An 18560-nucleotide genomic window follows, 5' to 3' on the forward strand; every position below is an offset into this window, starting at 1 on the left:
CACATTCCCAAAGGCCACAGCAAAAGGCCATTTTTCTGATGGAATAGCGTGGCAAACAAATGCAAGTGTGTCATAGGTCAAGATGGCAGACTGAAAGTGGAGGTGACTGAGGGAAGCAGTGGAAGATGGGCACGATGAGAAGAACAAACAGACATAAACCTATCATACACCAGGAGCAAAGTGGAGTCAAGAAAGTGAAGGCCAAGTCATCTGTTAGACATGCCACCATAAGCCACCACCACTACAAGCACCAGTACTACAGTCTCTCGTTAGACCCAATCTTGTCTTTCTGTCTCTACCTCCGGCTTGACTACGGCAATCCCTTTCTGTGTCACCCCTGCAGAGGTAACCACTTTGACATCACTTCCTGTGGTAGTGCCCGTTGTCGTGGTTACTCCTGGCTTTGTAGCCATGGTTGATGCTGCAGATGTAACAGGTGTCTTCTGTAATATAACAAGTTATTACTAAGTTGTTTACCATTTATATTTAAACACCACTAAATAACATAGCCAAAGTGTTCTGTCTCAAACTCACAGACAACTAATCAAAAAATATGAGATTTTTTATATTACTCAGTACGTAAACAAACAGTACACAGGACGAAGTAAGCAAACACACGTCTTACAATCAAAACTTACTCTGGGTCTCAGGGATTAAGGGCAGAAGGAGAGATACCCAGAGGTCATCAATCATAGCTCCCGGGGGTGTTGCTTCGATAAATAACTTCTTTAACCCCACTTAAATTAACCTTGTATCGGTATGTGAGACCATAACACATGAGTGGGCCCCTAAAGACCGGTTGTAACCCTGGTCCAGAAAATAAATCTATTGTTCTTTATATGCTTCCATCTCTGACTTGATCTTAGTGAAAGTAAGTGGAGAAACTAGGTTAAGTCTTTGAATAGGACCATAAGATAGCACTACAAGGGTAACACAAAACTAATTTACAAGAACACAGTCAATGAAACCACTTCCTTGTTGACTCCTTGTAGAAAAGAACACAATTAACAGAAATCTCTTTATTACTGTTTTACCTCAAACTATCATAATGTACTCTTACATTGGAGATGTCCTTAACAAAACATGCTATGCTGACAGTATACACCTCATACCGCTTCAAAGTACTCATAGCCTCTTTTAGCATACTCTCTCATGTCCAACCTAAACCTAACAATAGTCAAGGCACCAAAATAGGTGACATTTGAAACATGAATATGCCTCCCTGAGGTTGGCATCTCTGCCAAATGTCATTGCTTGGGTTGTGGGCACAGGAAAGAGATCCACTCAAATAGTTGTGAACAAGAAATACCTGCTTGATGGATACATATATTGTGTGAAGACATTGTGCATATAGTTACAATTTATTCAGTGAAAGCAGAGCAGCATTTGGTTTTGTTAGATCAACACAACTTAAAGTATACATTTTCTTCATTGTTTCTTATTTTTAATTGGATGAGCTATTGTATTACACATCAAATACTGGCGGCACACTTAAATCTTAGTGATGTAATGCTACATCAGTAGGTCATTTGCTTAGAATGAACATTGTACAACTGTGCATAGTTTTGCTTTTGTAAATTGATTACATTTGCTAAAGCTTTGTTCTTTGACTTGAGAACCAATTAACTAATCAAAGGTTCTGTGAGTAATGAACCATTAACACAAATTTTCAGGAAGTAAAAGGAAGTGAACATGTTACATGTTTTCCTCATCATGATGGTACAATTTGGTATATCAATAAAACATAACAAATATTATGCAATCATTTCCATTCTGAACTTGAACACATCAAACATCAAAGGACGGAAATTACACAAACTATGGCCAGCTCTTCCTACTATTGTTCCAGACCTACAATGATTTTTTTTAAACACGTCCTTTAAAGTTGGGTGTAAACTATCATTGCCTTGAGTGGGAGGAAGCAGAGATGCAACTTAAGGATCCCAACCCTCCATTTACACTTCTTTAAGGTGTTATGGTAATAGAACTCTAAGCACCAATCAACAAAAACAGGAAGTAAATTAGCTATTCAAAACACTGTCTAAAGAAGAGGGTCAGAGGTAAACTACACTGGATGCAAGAAAGGACCTTGGGACTTTGTTGAATAAAAATGTGGACAGGATCAAGTTGGAAGAAAATAAAGGAATGCACACATAAAAGAAGGGTGGGATGGAAACTGGACACATTAAGATGTGAGACCTGGAGAACAAGACAAAGGATGGGAAATACAAGATCTGAGAGAGAAGGGGGAACTGTGTGAAGTAGTTTACCATACCTCAAACTCAGCTGGTTTCATGGAGGAGACCTGTGCCGCCGGGGCTGGTGGGGCATGTTTGGGTTGCGACTAAAGGGTACCAGAGAGATGGAGAGAAAAAGAGATCAAGTTCAGTCAAGACAATCACGTATTAGATTTGAGCATTTATTGATACCATGACATGGAAATAGGTTTGACTTTGGTGGAGTGGATGATTCTAAGGGAAGCGCTCCCTGCCTCCTCGATGCGGCACATACAAACATGACATGAGGCAGAGAGCAATAGAGATATAATCCCCCTGATGGATAGACTATACAGACAGCATGGGGGAGAAGGGGATGGTGGCAGCAGCACTGATCATACAACAACCGGGGGTGACTGTGTGCGTATCCGGGCGGCCTTTTAATGCCGTCTTATCAGACATGGCCCAATGGGCTTGTGCTGGCTAACACAGGTGTGGTAATGAGTGGATGACGCGCGCTGCCCGATTGCCATGCCTGAACTAGCATTGCTCATCTATTAAAAACAGCCAATGAAGATAGGTCAAAATATCTCAGAGTATTTGAGATCTTTATGCATGATCTTGGCAAGAAAAGTGTAAGCAAGAAAAGGAATGATACAATCATCATTTATTTTAAAAAGAACTAGTCATGCCACTCAATTTAACAGGTAAATAATCTGCTGACTAAGACTTGGACTCAACTCACACATTTTGCAACACAAAACTGGGAAAAAGAACCAGCATCTCAGCTTCCAACTATCACTAAGCACAAGGTACCCATAGTTGCTAAGCTTCTCTATTGATAAGATACCAGCATTTGCAGTATTTCACTCTATCACCAGCCACAAAGAGAGCAGTCCATGTGTATTGCTAAATGACTGAAACACAGTACATTGAGAGATGGGAAAGTGTGTATCTTTCTATAGAGTTAGCAGTAGTTGGGACAGTGTTTACATTTTTGTTGTTATGTGATAACCAAAAGACTACAGTCAATGCATACACCGAACTATTCCATTTCAGTGTTCAGTCTACATCAACTAGGAGATTCCAAATTCATATTTTTGTGTGTCCATGTTTGTGGCATGTATATATGAGAGACAAAAAGACAGACACACCCAGAGAGAGATACATAGAGAGACATGGGAGACAGACACACAGAAACAGACTGACAAACAGAGATAAACTCACACAGAGAGATACAGAGAGAGACATACACACACAGAGAGAGATACAGAGGGAGACATACACACAGAGAGATACAGAGAGAGACATACACAGAGAGAGAAAGATACAGAGAGACATACACAGAGAGAGAAAGATACAGAGAGACATACACACACAGAGATACAGAGAGAGACATACACACACACACACACAGAGAGACATACAGAGAGAGAGAGATACAGAGAGAAACACACACAGAGAGACACACACACACAGAGAGAGAGAGCGAGCGAGATACAGAGAGACATACACACAGAGAGAGAGAGAGAGATACAGAGAGAGACATACACAGAGAGATACAGAGAGACATACAGAGAGATACAGAGACATACAAACATAGAGAGAGAGAGATACAGAGAGAGACATACACACAGAGAGAGAAACAAACAAAACACAACCATGTGTCATTACATTAGAGGTTCCCCATCACACCTTTTGTAAAACAAAGTACTGGTATGATGAGTGACATAATACATGGAAGTGTGTGTGTGTGTCATGCAGATAATAATGTCTGTGTTTCTGGGAAATCAAACAGTTTACCACTCAAGTCAGTACTAAAACAACACTTATCAGTATTTACTTTTCAGTACAACTTTGAAGCTTATGTAAACTCAGTCATCATTTATTTTAAAAAGAACTAGTCATGCCACTCAATTTAACAGGTAAATAATCTGCTGACTAAGACTTGGACTCAACTCACACATTTTGCAACACAAAACTGGGAAAAAGAACCAGCATCTCAGCTTCCAACTATCACTAAGCACAAGGTACCCATAGTTGCTAAGCTTCTCTATTGATAAGATACCAGCATTTGCAGTATTTCACTCTATCACCAGCCACAAAGAGAGCAGTCCATGTGTATTGCTAAATGACTGAAACACAGTACATTGAGAGATGGGAAAGTGTGTATCTTTCTATAGAGTTAGCAGTAGTTGGGACAGTGTTTACATTTTTGTTGTTATGTGATAACCAAAAGACTACAGTCAATGCATACACCGAACTATTCCATTTCAGTGTTCAGTCTACATCAACTAGGAGATTCCAAATTCATATTTTTGTGTGTCCATGTTTGTGGCATGTATATATGAGAGACAAAAAGACAGACACACCCAGAGAGAGATACATAGAGAGACATGGGAGACAGACACACAGAAACAGACTGACAAACAGAGATAAACTCACACAGAGAGATACAGAGAGAGACATACACACACAGAGAGAGATACAGAGGGAGACATACACACAGAGAGATACAGAGAGAGACATACACAGAGAGAGAAAGATACAGAGAGACATACACAGAGAGAGAAAGATACAGAGAGACATACACACACAGAGATACAGAGAGAGACATACACACACACACACACAGAGAGACATACAGAGAGAGAGAGATACAGAGAGAAACACACACAGAGAGACACACACACACACACACACACAGAGAGAGCGAGCGAGATACAGAGAGACATACACAGAGAGAGAGAGAGAGAGAGAGAGAGAGAGAGATACAGAGAGAGACATACACAGAGAGAGACATACAGAGAGATACAGAGACATACAAACATAGAGAGAGATACAGAGAGAGACATACACACAGAGAGAGAAACAAACAAAACACAACCATGTGTCATTACATTAGAGGTTCCCCATCACACCTTTTGTAAAACAAAGTACTGGTATGATGAGTGACATAATACATGGAAGTGTGTGTGTGTGTGTCATGCAGATAATAATGTCTGTGTTTCTGGGAAATCAAACAGTTTACCACTCAAGTCAGTACTAAAACAACACTTATCAGTATTTACTTTTCAGTACAACTTTGAAGCTTATGTAAACTTTTTGTTTGTGTGTGTGTATATATATATCTACAGAGGCAATGAAGATATATCACTATATGATAGGTGTCCTGTAGACCTGGATAGTATACTCAATCAAAGTATACTATCCAGTACACTAAATCTAAAAAATGACTAATGTCTTGATTGTATCAGTTACCAAAGATGTTTCTTGACTCAACTGCTGAAGGGTTCCTAAAGGACAAAACTCATAAGTTTTCCCATTGTGTAACATTCTAAGAGAGGGAGGAAGGTGATGACATGACATGTCATAGAAGTCAAATGAGTCAAATAAGTAAATGACCCCTAGGTCAATCCTAATAATCAATCTCAATTCTAATGGTTTTACAATGTGTCCCACATATTACCAAATTAAATGTTTATAAAAACAAAACAAGGAAAATATTAAAAAGAAAAAGTAATAAACAAAGCCTAAAATACAGAAAGAATTAAGGAGGAATTTCTTGAAATCAGGCCCTGTTCAAAATGGCCTTAGGGTGGAAGTGGGGTGGGGCAAATGAGCAGGCTGAAAGTGCCACTAAAAAAACATGTGTCATGCTGCTCCTGCTTCTTCTGTGTAAATACTGATCGCTGCTAGGCAACGAAACACACACTGTCGCCAAACAAAATGAAGAAAGAGAAGGAAAACCGGTATGGTACAGAGTATGCTTAATTTTACTGGACTCATCTTGATATAAAACCAATCCTACGTGGTTTAGCTTGTTGAGAATGTAAAGAGAGAACATAAAGAGAGACACAGAGAGAGAGAGAGAAATAGAGTAAAGTTAATGTATTAAAGAAGTGACCATTATACAGTGAACCACACATGGTGCATATTTTGGATGTTCGTGCCATTACACAAATAAAACAACACAGATAAACAAAGATGTTCATCACCAAAGTGTGGTCTCATAGCTAACATGACATGGTGTCCACCCCAAATACAAAAAGAACACACTCCGTCCATAACAGGTTGAGCAAGCACCCAAGGTGAATCACCCAGCCCATTATTTAAAACAGCCAACTAAACAGTCAATCCTATGGCATACAGTTCATTAAAAACATTCAATACCATCCTTGATCATTTAAGGCAGTTCCCAAGGGCAGCAAGCATGATGTCATGTAGTGACAACATATTTCCATTGACTCAAGAATATAATGACTCTTTGTCAATAGAGGTTGTCAGAATAGAGGATAATGTCAGCCATGTGGTTATCAAACAAATCCTTTGCTACAGTACTTCTGTTCCTCTTATAATAAGCAAGTCATTAACATTAATGATGAAAACAAAGATGTGGTACATACATCTGCCGTTACTGAGAAATGTAACACAACAGGTCTAGCTGTCACTATTTAACGGGTCATCAATGTTGTTCACTAAACTTTTGAGATTTGCAAAACACACACCCTAGAAATTGCTCCAAAACCATGCAACCCATGGGAAAATGTAGGTTTCTCTATTAAACTGACCATTATCAGGAAACTCTCTCTCTCACACACACACACACACCTTTGCGTTGAGAGTCTCTCTGTAAAGAATGCTATAACTGTCTCCTAACCTGTCTCTCCAATATAATTGCTACATACCAGCATTCCACAAGCAAGTCTTAGTTACCAAGTATGTAAGAGGCTAAACCAAGATGCTACCAACCATGACTGGTCCATGTTTGCAGTCAACAAACTCAAAGTAGACTATTTATTTCGCACTTGCATAGTTTGTACCTGGCTGAATTGAGGTCTGGGACGAGGAATAGGGCGATGGTTACCGCGTGTCTGTTTTACAGGAAGGAAAGAATATTTGTTGCAGGATATTACTTCAAACATATGAACATGATGCATGGCTACACAAGCACAAAAAAACAAAGAGAGAAAATCACACACAGGCTACTTCACAATGTATGCAGGTGCACGTAAATAAATGAGTACATTAGGCCTACTGCGTGATGAGGGATTAGGAAAATCCTTTTCATCAAATCATTACTGACTCGGGAAAACGTATTTTGCTGAGACCAACATCTCTAACCTCCAACTAACTATAGGTCCCACTAACCGATAATAATAATCCATTGTTTAGATTGTAAACCAGTGACAGCATATATTAATGCACGAATATATATATTTTTTAAAGTTTAGCCGTGAACAATTAAAGTGGCACAGCTTTTGATTATTTTGTTCGTCATTCAGAGGGTACAGCACCCAACTGACACAAGTGGACAAAACAAAACATGGTTAACAATGTAGTGAGTGGCCCATTATGACTAACAATCACTCCACCAGATGCGAACATTTTCTAATTTGTCTTTGAATTGAATTTACATGTTAATTAAGTGGATTTGGCATGTAGGGCTACATTGACTTTGTTTGCTAACTAAAGCAAATTAGTTCATCATTAGAACTCAACAAATCATTGAACGTTTGTTCAGACAGCACAACCGCGCCACATTGACGCAAATGATAGTTTTCTTTAAAATTATTTTCTATGTGTTTGAATGAGATTCAAAGAACCGAGTCAACATAGCGATCCGAATTTAACATAAATTTAACAATGCCAAGTTAACATTTGGCCTACACAGCAAAAGCCACAATACAAACTGCACCAACAGACACAGCGGTTCATGAAAACACACAGATCTACTCACATGCTCAGGGGCATGCGCACTTACACGCACACAAAATATAAAATAATGTTAAGACACGAACACGCGGGGGGACGCACAAACAGAGCACACACACAACTAGAAAAAAATGACCGCGCCTACACGATACACACGTTGTCAATAAACCTAGACTTCGGTTGCCATCCACAGTGTCAACCAGTGCAGAATAGGATTCAGGACTTGACAGTCCCAGCCATATATATCTATGGTCCCAGCTGCTTTACTTCCCACTATGCTTATCGGGTTGACATTGTTTCCGGGAAATCCGAGAGGCAGTTAGAACCGTAACTGTACTGTACTGTAGCTAGTGGTACGTGCCAGTGGAGCGAGTGGTAAGTGACAGTGGCTAGTGGTACATGCCAGTGCCTCTACTGGCACCTAGTGGTACGTGCCAGTGGAGCTAGTGGTACGTGACAGTAGCTAGTGGTACATGCCAGTGCCTCCGCTGGTACATGACAGTAGCTAGTGGTACGTGACAGCGCCTCCACTGGTACATGACAGTTACTGTTCTGTTGATAGTGGTATGCAAGTGTCTCGTGGCAGTTGCATTGGGTGTCTTGCAGCTTTTGTTTACTGTCTTGTAACTGCCCCGCGGCCATTTTAGAATAGAATTGTTTAAGTATGTGTGGCGGCCTGGGGAAACGCGTTGATGTCGCGGCCGCTCATTGTTGGCTATAAGCCATAAAAGATCGAAAATCGTTTTCTGTCAAAATTGAGATTTTTGATGTTTTGTATCGTTAACACCCTAAACTTCATTGTAATGTACAAACAAATATATGATTACTTATCAAAAACTATTAATTTCAACGGTTTTTGGACATGTCAGCTAGCAAGATTTTCAAGCCATGTCAAATCAAATGCTTAGTTTGCCTGCTCTTTTGAGTGCTGCAGCAGCCCATAACAACTGATCAATGAAATAACTCGCTGAGAAGTTATTAATGTAGCCTATACTTAAACTGACATTTACATTCACAACATCATTTCGAACAAAATGATTTTCTCCCATATCACTTTTTGACACAGGTCGACTTTAAAATGATGTAACTTCAGTTGTGATAAAGATATCTGAGTGATTTAAACAGATTTGTATCCTGGAGAGTTTGTAGTTTCCATAATACCCAGAAAGTACATTTGCAATCATAAGGTGTCATTAATTGACCAGGTTCTTCATATGAAAATAATGAACTATTATTAACAACTATATTTACTCAGAGTATCGAAATGCAAATGTAGGCTACCTATATTGACTTCAGTTATTACAATTAATGATATACGCCACTAGGCGCTGATAACAACACAACGATGTGCATTAGAGACGAGAGTCTACAACGGTGGCTCATGTGCACGCTTAAATTCAGTTACTCTGAGTAAAATAATTTGTTACTAATTCATTACCTGTACAAGTCTGCTTTACATTACAGTCACACAATTACACTATATGCAATATAATGTTTAAATCGACTACTTTGTATGGTGAGCTTGTAGTGAGACATCAAAAGTATGGTTTGGAGTCTGTTAGCACGAACAGTTTAACTTATTTTTTTAAATAAAAGTTTATAGCCTGTTCTCCTATTCTAAAATGGCCGCGGGGCAGTTACACGACAGTAAACAAAAGCTGCAAGACATCCAATGCAACTGCCACGACACACTTGCATACCACTATCAACAGAACAGTAACTGTCATGTACCAGTGGAAGCGCTGGCATGTACCACTAGCTACTGTCACGTACCACTAGCTCCACTGGCACGTACCAATAGGTGCCAGTAGAGGCACTGGCATGTACCACTAGCTACTGTCACGTACCCGTGGAGGCACTGGCACGTACCACTAGCCACTGTCACGTGCCAGTGGAGGCACTGGCATGCACCACTAGCTACTGTCACGTACCACTCGCTCCACTGTCACGTACCACTCGCTACAGTACAGTACAGTTTCGGTTCTAACCGCTACTGGGAAATCCGTATGTAAATGTAAGGCATCCACCGGTATCTACGACTAAAACGTGGCACTCCAAACCTTGTCATGGCAAGAGAGCTTAACTACTAGGCTATAGTCCTACCCCACTTTTTCAAACATTTACTTCAAGCAAACATTTGTGGTTTGATATTGTGGTTATTTGTAGGCAACATTTTAAACAGTGGCTGTCTACAACACTGGAAACATTTCGATTTCTTTCCGTTTTAATTTGGCCACACCCTTGGAGACATTCTTATCAAATAGGTGTCTAAAAACCTCAAAGCTCATCTGAAACTATGCCAGCATGCAGCATTTTACAGGCCATACAGCAGACAAAACATGCCTGGCAAGCTGCTGTCCCATATATACATAATTTCTAAAAAGCATGGTTGTCATTTGGGAATACAATTATTTTATTTAAGATTAAGTAGGAGCTTAGTCAACAAAAGAAGCTGTTTTGATGTCTCTGAGCAGGCAAGCAGAAGCTGACTAATACTGAGCCCCACCCCACCAACTATGAACAGACGATTTGAAATGGGTGGATAAATGCTATAACGCTACCTTTAGTTACAATGTTAAACAGTTAACCAAATGTGGTATGACATAATGACTGAATAGGTTGTCGTTACATGAAAAAAGGCACAGTAGGTTCTCAGACCGTACATCTAGTACTGGAATGTAACACCAAAATAGATAAAAACAAGGTATTTGCTTGTAGCTAGCTAGAAAGCTAATGCTAGTAGTTTTGTCTATGAAAATAAACAACTGCACACAGCTTGGAATAGTTGGACAACATGTAACATAACTAGAAATAGAGGTGTACAATTATTGGCTGCATAGTTGATAGATGACTTTCACAAGTAACATGCAAAACTGAGAGTATGTGTGCTTCCAATTTGAATGTGGCTGGAACTAGGTTAACTTGCTACAGTACCCTTTCTGAGTTGCTGTATCATCACTGTACAGCAGCATTCTGATGACATCAAAAATGTTAATTCCTAGACCCCACAGGGTAGCCCCTTTTCATGTGTTAACGATCCTAAATAAAATGTGGAGTAAACCTCCTTGGCGTTAAGTTTGACAAGTTTTAAGAGACTTGGCTTGTTCATGAGGAAAACAGTGCTGATCTCAGCTGACTGACCTACACTGTAGGTCTCAACTGAAAACACAGCACAGCTAATCTGGAGGTCTGCATATGCAAGATAAATCTTAGTAAATACCGCATTCCTTTCTTTCAACTGTTATTTAAAAGACTGGCAGAGTTGCCAATGGAGAGGAAAACTTAAAACGCAGACACAAATACACACCCTCGTACATTCAGAAGCTGTATCAATGTACATACCATCAGTTTGTTTGTGCGTGTCCTTTTTATAATAGTATATTCCAAGATGACCTAAAGCAAGATTACCTTAGATTCTCTCTGTAGGAGCACTGAAGTCTATATGTGTCACACACACTCATACATATGCACACGTTCATACACAAATAAAAACACACACACACACCCTGCTCCTCCCACTGGAAGTAACTCAACAAAGCAGTACTGCTCTAGCTCCTCCCTTTCCTCCACTGCGCAATGAAGCAGCCAGGACACGATTGGCCGGAAAGAGGCTCTGTGACCACCTCCTTCTCATTGCTAGCCAAGAAAAATCAACAAGACCAGTCAGTTTCCATGTGTGAAGGAAACTTTAGGCTGGGCTTTAGAGAATACATGGGGGCAGGGAGAAGTTATGACGCTAGAACACTGGCATAGGACGAAGGGAGCGTGGTTGTAGACTTTCTACGGGATGCGCCGGCCAGTTGGCCAAAGATATCGATTTGATTGATTGATTTGTCTGGGGAGGTTTACAAATGCATGGCTGGGCAGAAGCTGATCTTCTTCTGCAGGCCTGTTTGGCAGGGCTCGGGCGTGTCTGAGAGACTCACTGCTTAGGAATGTGGGCCGCAGAGCAACTCAGTGAGACAACAGTGCAAGGAAAGAAGGAGAGAGATTGATGCAGACGGTATAAAAGAGAAAGCGTCATTCTGCCTCTAGCCCAAACCACACCCTTTATAGAAATAAGGAGAGTTAGATGGAGGTTGAGGAAGGAGAGTGATGAGAGAGGGAGGGCGGTAGTGGAAAAAAGAGAGCAAAGAGAAAGAGATAAAGGGAGCAAGGAGAGAGGGAGGAAATGAAAGAGACTAAAACAGAGCAACTATGCGCCTGGAAATACAAGCTTCGGCATGTTGTTTTCTCTCCACCAAAATAGTTTTCAAAGCAGAAAAATAAGTGCCAAAATGTAGCTTGATGATTCTAATTGGGGAGGTTACTGAGGTTTTGGCATACCTGTATACATGATGGACACAAGGCTTCAATTAAACAGATTTATTAAAATCTCTATTTAAAATGGTTTCATGCCTAGAATAAATTCAAACTGGTTTGACTCAGATGGTGTTTTCACAATATGAAAAGATAGTATATCTCTGACATTAAAGAGAAGGAATTTCATCCTAGAAATAGAAAATGTGCACCCCCTACTGTTGAAAAGTAGGGGGTGCTGTAGCATTTAAAAAAAGTTGTTGGAATGTCCAAATGAGCATTCTTGTAAGCCTGGGTCAATTACCATCTGCAATTAATGGGTTAACTTGTTTTCTTTTACCCAGTGCAATAACAACCAGTAGTATTTCCTGTGAGGCATATCAAATGCACCTTATCACAAATTCCTTGCAGTATATCTGATTGTTCCAGGCCTGTAATGTATAATTTTACACTTCTCTGCTTCTCCCAAACAATGCTTTACCTCTTAAATTTCCAATGTAACTAAAACTCATTGATGAGTGGCAAATGGTAATCCATACTTTTCCAGTTCAAGTCATTAAACCTAATTTAACGTATTACCTTATAGTCTAACTTCATTTGAGAATACCATTTTCAGATCTTTAGAATCGGAATACACCACAAAGGTCAGACTGCTGACTAACTACATTTCACATTGACAGTTTACCACCTTTAGAACATGCTGCATCAGAACATGGGTGTAATCACACTGGGAGAACTTGTTTTGTGTGGTACGTTTTGCACTGAGACATTTAAAACCATGAGAGGGTACATTAGCAAAACTCATGCTGTGAACTAATGAATATCCTGAAAAGGAGAATACCGGTGAGAGACAAAATGAGACATGGTCTGTATCTTTGCCTGGTAGCTCACATGCCTCACTTTTTCTTACAACTGGATAACACAGTAAAATAACACACAGATAAAGTAATGCTTCCTCAAATGAATTATAAAAAAACAACTGTTAATCTGGAAATTCTTTGACATTCGCCAAACATGAACTAAGCTTTGTTAACAGTGCATTTAATGGTTGTCCACTACTGTGGGAGAGTTACTTGTCCACTAAAGTGAGAGAGTTATAAAGTCATATTAATGGACTTGTGGAATGTGACCCGCAAGTTGTCTCTCCAGAATGGTTCCTGCATTCCTCCAACCAAAATCGCATTCATCAAAAATATCCTAAAAAGGCAAACCACAGTAACCAATGGTTCCTTCACATTTGCTATTTGGTAACTCTTATCTCTCCTGACAACATCGATCTAAACCAGAGCCAGAGCTAAGCCGTGCTCCACCCATCCCAGGGGAACAGACCAATCCAATGTCTGGCCTCGAGGTTGGAACAAACCAGTCCTGGTGGGATGGTTCTGATAAGAAGTGGCATTTCTGAGGTTTTATGAGGCAAGCGTAAATTATTGTACTCCTAAAGATGAACTTTGATGCGGCAAAAGCTTATTGAGTGTCTTTAAAACAATCAACCATATTGTACTCTTGACAACTTGATTAATCCATTAATCCTTTGTCTGACAGCAAATGATTATGCAAGGGATTCTGATTCAGGTGTGGTTGAGAATAGTAAGTAAGTATAGTAAGTATCCAATTAGGATAAAAAATACAGTGTGTATGTGTGTGTGTGTGTGGGGGGGGGGGGGGGGGGGGGAGGGCTTCAGAACATTTGTGCCTCATGACAAACTTATTGAGATTCATTTGAAATGAATTGGTTAAAAAGAAGAACAGACTCTGCCTGGCACTAGAAGGCTGAGCTTGCCCAAACAATGGAAACAAGTTGCCATCAGCTAAATGTTGGTACAAGAATCATGGCATGTACAAGGGGTTTGATGCATTGTAAATAATAACTATCTACCTGGCTTAATGACCACCGTAAATACACACACAGTCATGAGGTCATGTAGGCCCTTACTTTGAAGAACAAGCATGCACACACACACACACATACACATTTACTGTACTAATTCTGTCTCACTGAGGGCCTCGTACGTAGAGGCCCCTTTGCAAACGTAGCGTTATTAGCGCCATGGCCAACCAGCAGATTGCGCACGCTGTGATACTTCAGTTTACGTCGTATTTACGAAACCTGCAGTTGATCGGGTAATCAGCGCCTTTCTCCGCCCACTATACCGTAAATTGCGAGCATTTAAACGTGCAATTGAATGGGCCTCCTTCGCTCTTTCTATCACAGATAGAAAGTCACCAAAGTCAAAAACAAAAGATTTAGTGATAACAAAATTGATGTGCTTGTTCATTAGGTAACAGCGAATTTAAATAGTATACAAGGCCGGAATTCCATAGCCTGGCTCTGCCCTCCTACGTACTTCCGCTCAATTTTGATTTTGCATCTGTACTAGGTCTGGCCATGAGGTAAGTAAGTCAAATGTCTCTGGTAAATTTTCTACCGGCCAATCAGCGAACAGAGAGAGTGGCTGTCGTGCGCTACTGTGTGTTGTAGTTCCGTAATGGCGGCGGAGAAAGATGCGAGCGAAGCCATTCGGTCCGTTGTGGCAACGCTGCCGAATATCCATAAGCTAAAGCCAGAGCAAGCACATGTTTTGCTGAGTTTTGTTGGTGGCCATGATGTTGTGGCCCCCCCCCCCCCACGGGGTTCGGGAACAGTTTGATTTTCCAGCTACGGCAGCTAGCTCTGTTACAGTAGTGGTGAAGGAATTGGCTAAGGCGAACGCTAGCGATTGGTTATGACAGATCAGAGTGGCTCTGGGCAGATCCAATAGTTTTAAACTTCAACAGAGTACCCACCTACAAGGAAGTCAACGCTTGTAAATGGAGCGAGGCCAGACTCTCTGTACAAATGAAATGTACGAGTCTGGTTAGGACCAGGCTAGGTCCAGGTTCAGATCGTCTCCTCGGCCTATGTCTTCGTCTTGCTCAGATTACTGCTGTCATTTCACCAGGAGGTATATGCGAGGGAACCCGTTTGCATCCAGGTTTACACCTGCTTTTAAGAGGCACAGAATTTTCACCGCAAAATAGAGGTGCACTTTCACGGGCGGTTTCGGTACATACCGCAGAATACATAATTAGGCGCACTTTACGCATCCCCTCCCATCTCTTTATGGGAAACTCCCACTTTCCCCTTGACCCTCCCGTGAATGCATATGACACGGAAAAGCGCAATTTGCCATTTTCAGTTCCAGCGACAGGCAGTCTGTGCTTTGACCTCAGTGTGGCATGTTTGTATATACCTCGCCATGCTTTTACACACAAATTGTGAAACTAATACGCCTGAAGTGGGCGCAAAAGCGTTAGTACATGAGGGCCTCAGTCTCTCCGAAGTACACAGTGTGTGCACCCAATCCCCCACTCTTTCTCTCATTGACCCCCTCATCCGTTTCAAGTTTTATTGTCAGGTGCACAGAACACCACAAGGTCAGACTGGGCACTGAAATTCTTGGGACAAGACAACGCAAGCAACCTAGCATAACATATAAGTACTAAGAACATATTACATCTATGATAAGCTCAAATAAAATAGATTTGTTTTTTTATAATAGTAATAAACATCCTAATATACAAAAAAGTATGCAATATACAATAATAACACACTATACACTAATACACATAATGACCTATACTAACCTTATAGACCTATACTAACCTAAAACAAGACCTATACTAGCCTAAGATAAGACCTATACTAACCTGAGCAACTCTGCAAAATCGACAAAACAACTTACAAACACAAACAAAATGCTAGGTAATAGCGGAGCTAGTGCGGCCATACTGCAGGCGTACCGGAACCGGATCCGTCCTCTCTTTTCACCTGTACGGCCATTTCCCCTTTTTCTCTCTCTCTTCTCACTTCTTTATCCCGCCATCAGTTTCTTTCTCCATCACTTCCAATCCTCTCTGACTTACTTTCCACTCTCTTTATCCACCCCATCTCGCTCACTTTCCAAACATTTCACCCCCCACACACACACACACATGCACACACACAAACACGTTATTTCTCTATCCCGCTCCTCGCTCTCCTTCTGCTAACTGTGGATATCCTTTACTTAGCGCTCTGTATCGTCCAAACTGCTATATTTAGCACTGTACATTCTAGGTAGTTTGTTTGCCCTCGCTTCCTGTCTCACACGCAAAGTCCAGACCTTTTGACCAAAATCGAATCGCTATCCAAATGTTTTGGGCATTCACATTTCCAAGGCCTTTTACCATCAAATACCGCTTGCCAGCCCTAGGAGGATATTTGATAACATTTAGCAAACATAGTTGGATTGTAGTCCATCCCCTGGTAATACTAGGCCTGGGTCTTTTTGTTTTGTTTTGTGGAGCTCTGGTTCATGTCATTGCCTATTTCTCCAGGAGTGTGTGACAGCGTAGGGTATTTCCTATCTGCCCCAGAAAGTCCTAGCGATTTTTACACTATCTGGACAGTCAACCGAGCCATTATCCAAGAGATTAGAAGAAAACTATTTTGAAAACCAAACTGTGTGCTGTGTTCAACGCCCTGCTAGTGAGAACACATTCTCAGGTGAAACCTGGAGGTCTGGCAAGCTCCCAACAGTGCTTTTATATAACTACTTGTGATGAGAATGTGTTGTGATTAGTATGTTGGAATGGCATCAGCTGGAAGAGCAGAGCCAAATTGACAGTTGAGGGAGAAATCTAACAACTAACCACTTTTTACCTGTCGCAACACATGCAATGACACATTGATACACAATTGCTATTTTATGTTGAGAGAAAAATAATAAGTAGATAGAGTGGAATATTTCTGTGCTGTGCAAAAGCTTACACAAACACTCAAAGTGACTCTCAAAAGAAATGTGTCCTAAACTGTAAATAATATATTTCCATACACTCATATGAAAATGAGTGGAGATACGAAATCATATAGATACGAATGGGAATATAATTATGCTTGATTATATGCTCTCTGTCTCTGACCTTCAATGCACAAACACACACGCATTTTCACACAAGCATTGCCTCAGGTTATTATCACTCTTTCCCACACATGAGAAAGCTCTATGCCCAACCCAACTTCCTGTCAATGCATGTGATCAATAGCAGTGCATGGCCTTTCTAAAACCACATTCTGCATTGTCAACCCAGAATGGGTAGAGTACTGCAGGAATCCCTGCAGAAACCTTAATAAAAGCTTAGCTTTATATATGTAGGCCTGAAACTTATTTCTTCCAAATATTTGTAATCTCAGATGGACTAGAGGGAAAAGCAAGTTCGTTTATTTCCTGTTGCTCTGTCTAAAGTCTGCGTTACAGCCTCTTTTTATATCCAGCACACCTTTTCAACGTGTGTCACGTCATGCTGACATCTGGTTCAAATATGTGCATGTTTTGAGCATGGATTTCCATATTGCTGCACTACATGTGATGTATTGAGAAATACAAAATATATCTCATGACTGAAATATTTCATCACAGTGTACCAAAACAAGTCTCAAATGTCACACCTCACACATATACATCCAGCTCCACTGACAATGCAGTATCAAGTCCTCCCAGCACCTCTTCCTGTCTCTGTGATGAAGCCATGGGTGTTGTAGTCTTTAGGGGCAGAATAGGCCAAGTAGGGGTGGTCGTCCACACTGTCAAGTTATTACCTTCAATAAACACACACCTCAAGATAGTATTCCATGTTTGAGTGAGTGCTGCTGCTGTCTCTCCTTTCCTATCAACATTCACAGTGCAAGAAGCGTAGGAAACTGGCCCACAACCGATATACTACTGGAGTCTCCCTCACAGCACGTCTCAGATATCAATTCTTCAGAGACACAGGGTCATAAGGTCAAATCCTTGCATAGAGACACAGAGACAGACACATGCAAACATAATAATAACTTTACCACTATCACTGTCCACAAATGAATCAATGGTCTCAGTTGTCTATGACCAAAGAATACATACAGTAGCCTACAAATCCTCAAAAACACATGTAAAGTTTATGTGTTAATTTCAGTTCCTTTGCATGTGTTTTTGAGGATTTGTAGGCTACTTGACTTGTCATACAGTGTTCATCCTTTTGAAATGGATCCTTATATCAAACACAAACAAATCACAGGCATGCATACACGAGTATTCCACAATCTCTTCTATTGTGGTCTGGGTGCTCAAATGCACTCACTATTACATGTATCCTGTAAACAAACACACACACAATTACACACTGATATACATACACAAGTAGCCTAGCTTGAAGCCTCACTCAAACAATGAACAAATCAACCTTTGTCCTTGCGACGGTTTGTTTTGTATGCTGGGACATGCCCTTCCCCCACCTCTCATACTAAAGAGTTGTATTCTGAGACTTTCG

The 18560-nt window shown here is 40.6% G+C and overlaps 1 protein-coding gene across 14 annotated transcripts in view; it reads right to left on the minus strand.

Moving 5' to 3' along the window:
• The window catches only part of cast (calpastatin), a 44630-nt gene that overhangs the window by 19443 nt on the left and 6627 nt on the right, over window positions 1-18560 (minus strand). For 6 of the 14 annotated variants that reach the window (XM_067244289.1, XM_067244297.1, XM_067244315.1 and 3 more), the window contains 2 exons: window positions 2276-2344; window positions 300-443 (listed from right to left, as the gene is read on the minus strand). In XM_067244289.1, coding sequence (XP_067100390.1) covers window positions 300-443; window positions 2276-2344 — 213 coding nt within the window. Of the gene's footprint in view, window positions 1-299; window positions 444-2275; window positions 2345-7039; window positions 7091-11273; window positions 11393-18560 lie in introns of those variants that run through there. The other 8 variants (XM_067244348.1, XM_067244339.1, XM_067244393.1 and 5 more) reach the window with 5 other exon arrangements.

This window comes from Osmerus mordax, chromosome 1, assembly GCF_038355195.1.
Source record: "Osmerus mordax isolate fOsmMor3 chromosome 1, fOsmMor3.pri, whole genome shotgun sequence".
NCBI lineage: Eukaryota > Metazoa > Chordata > Actinopteri > Osmeriformes > Osmeridae > Osmerus > Osmerus mordax.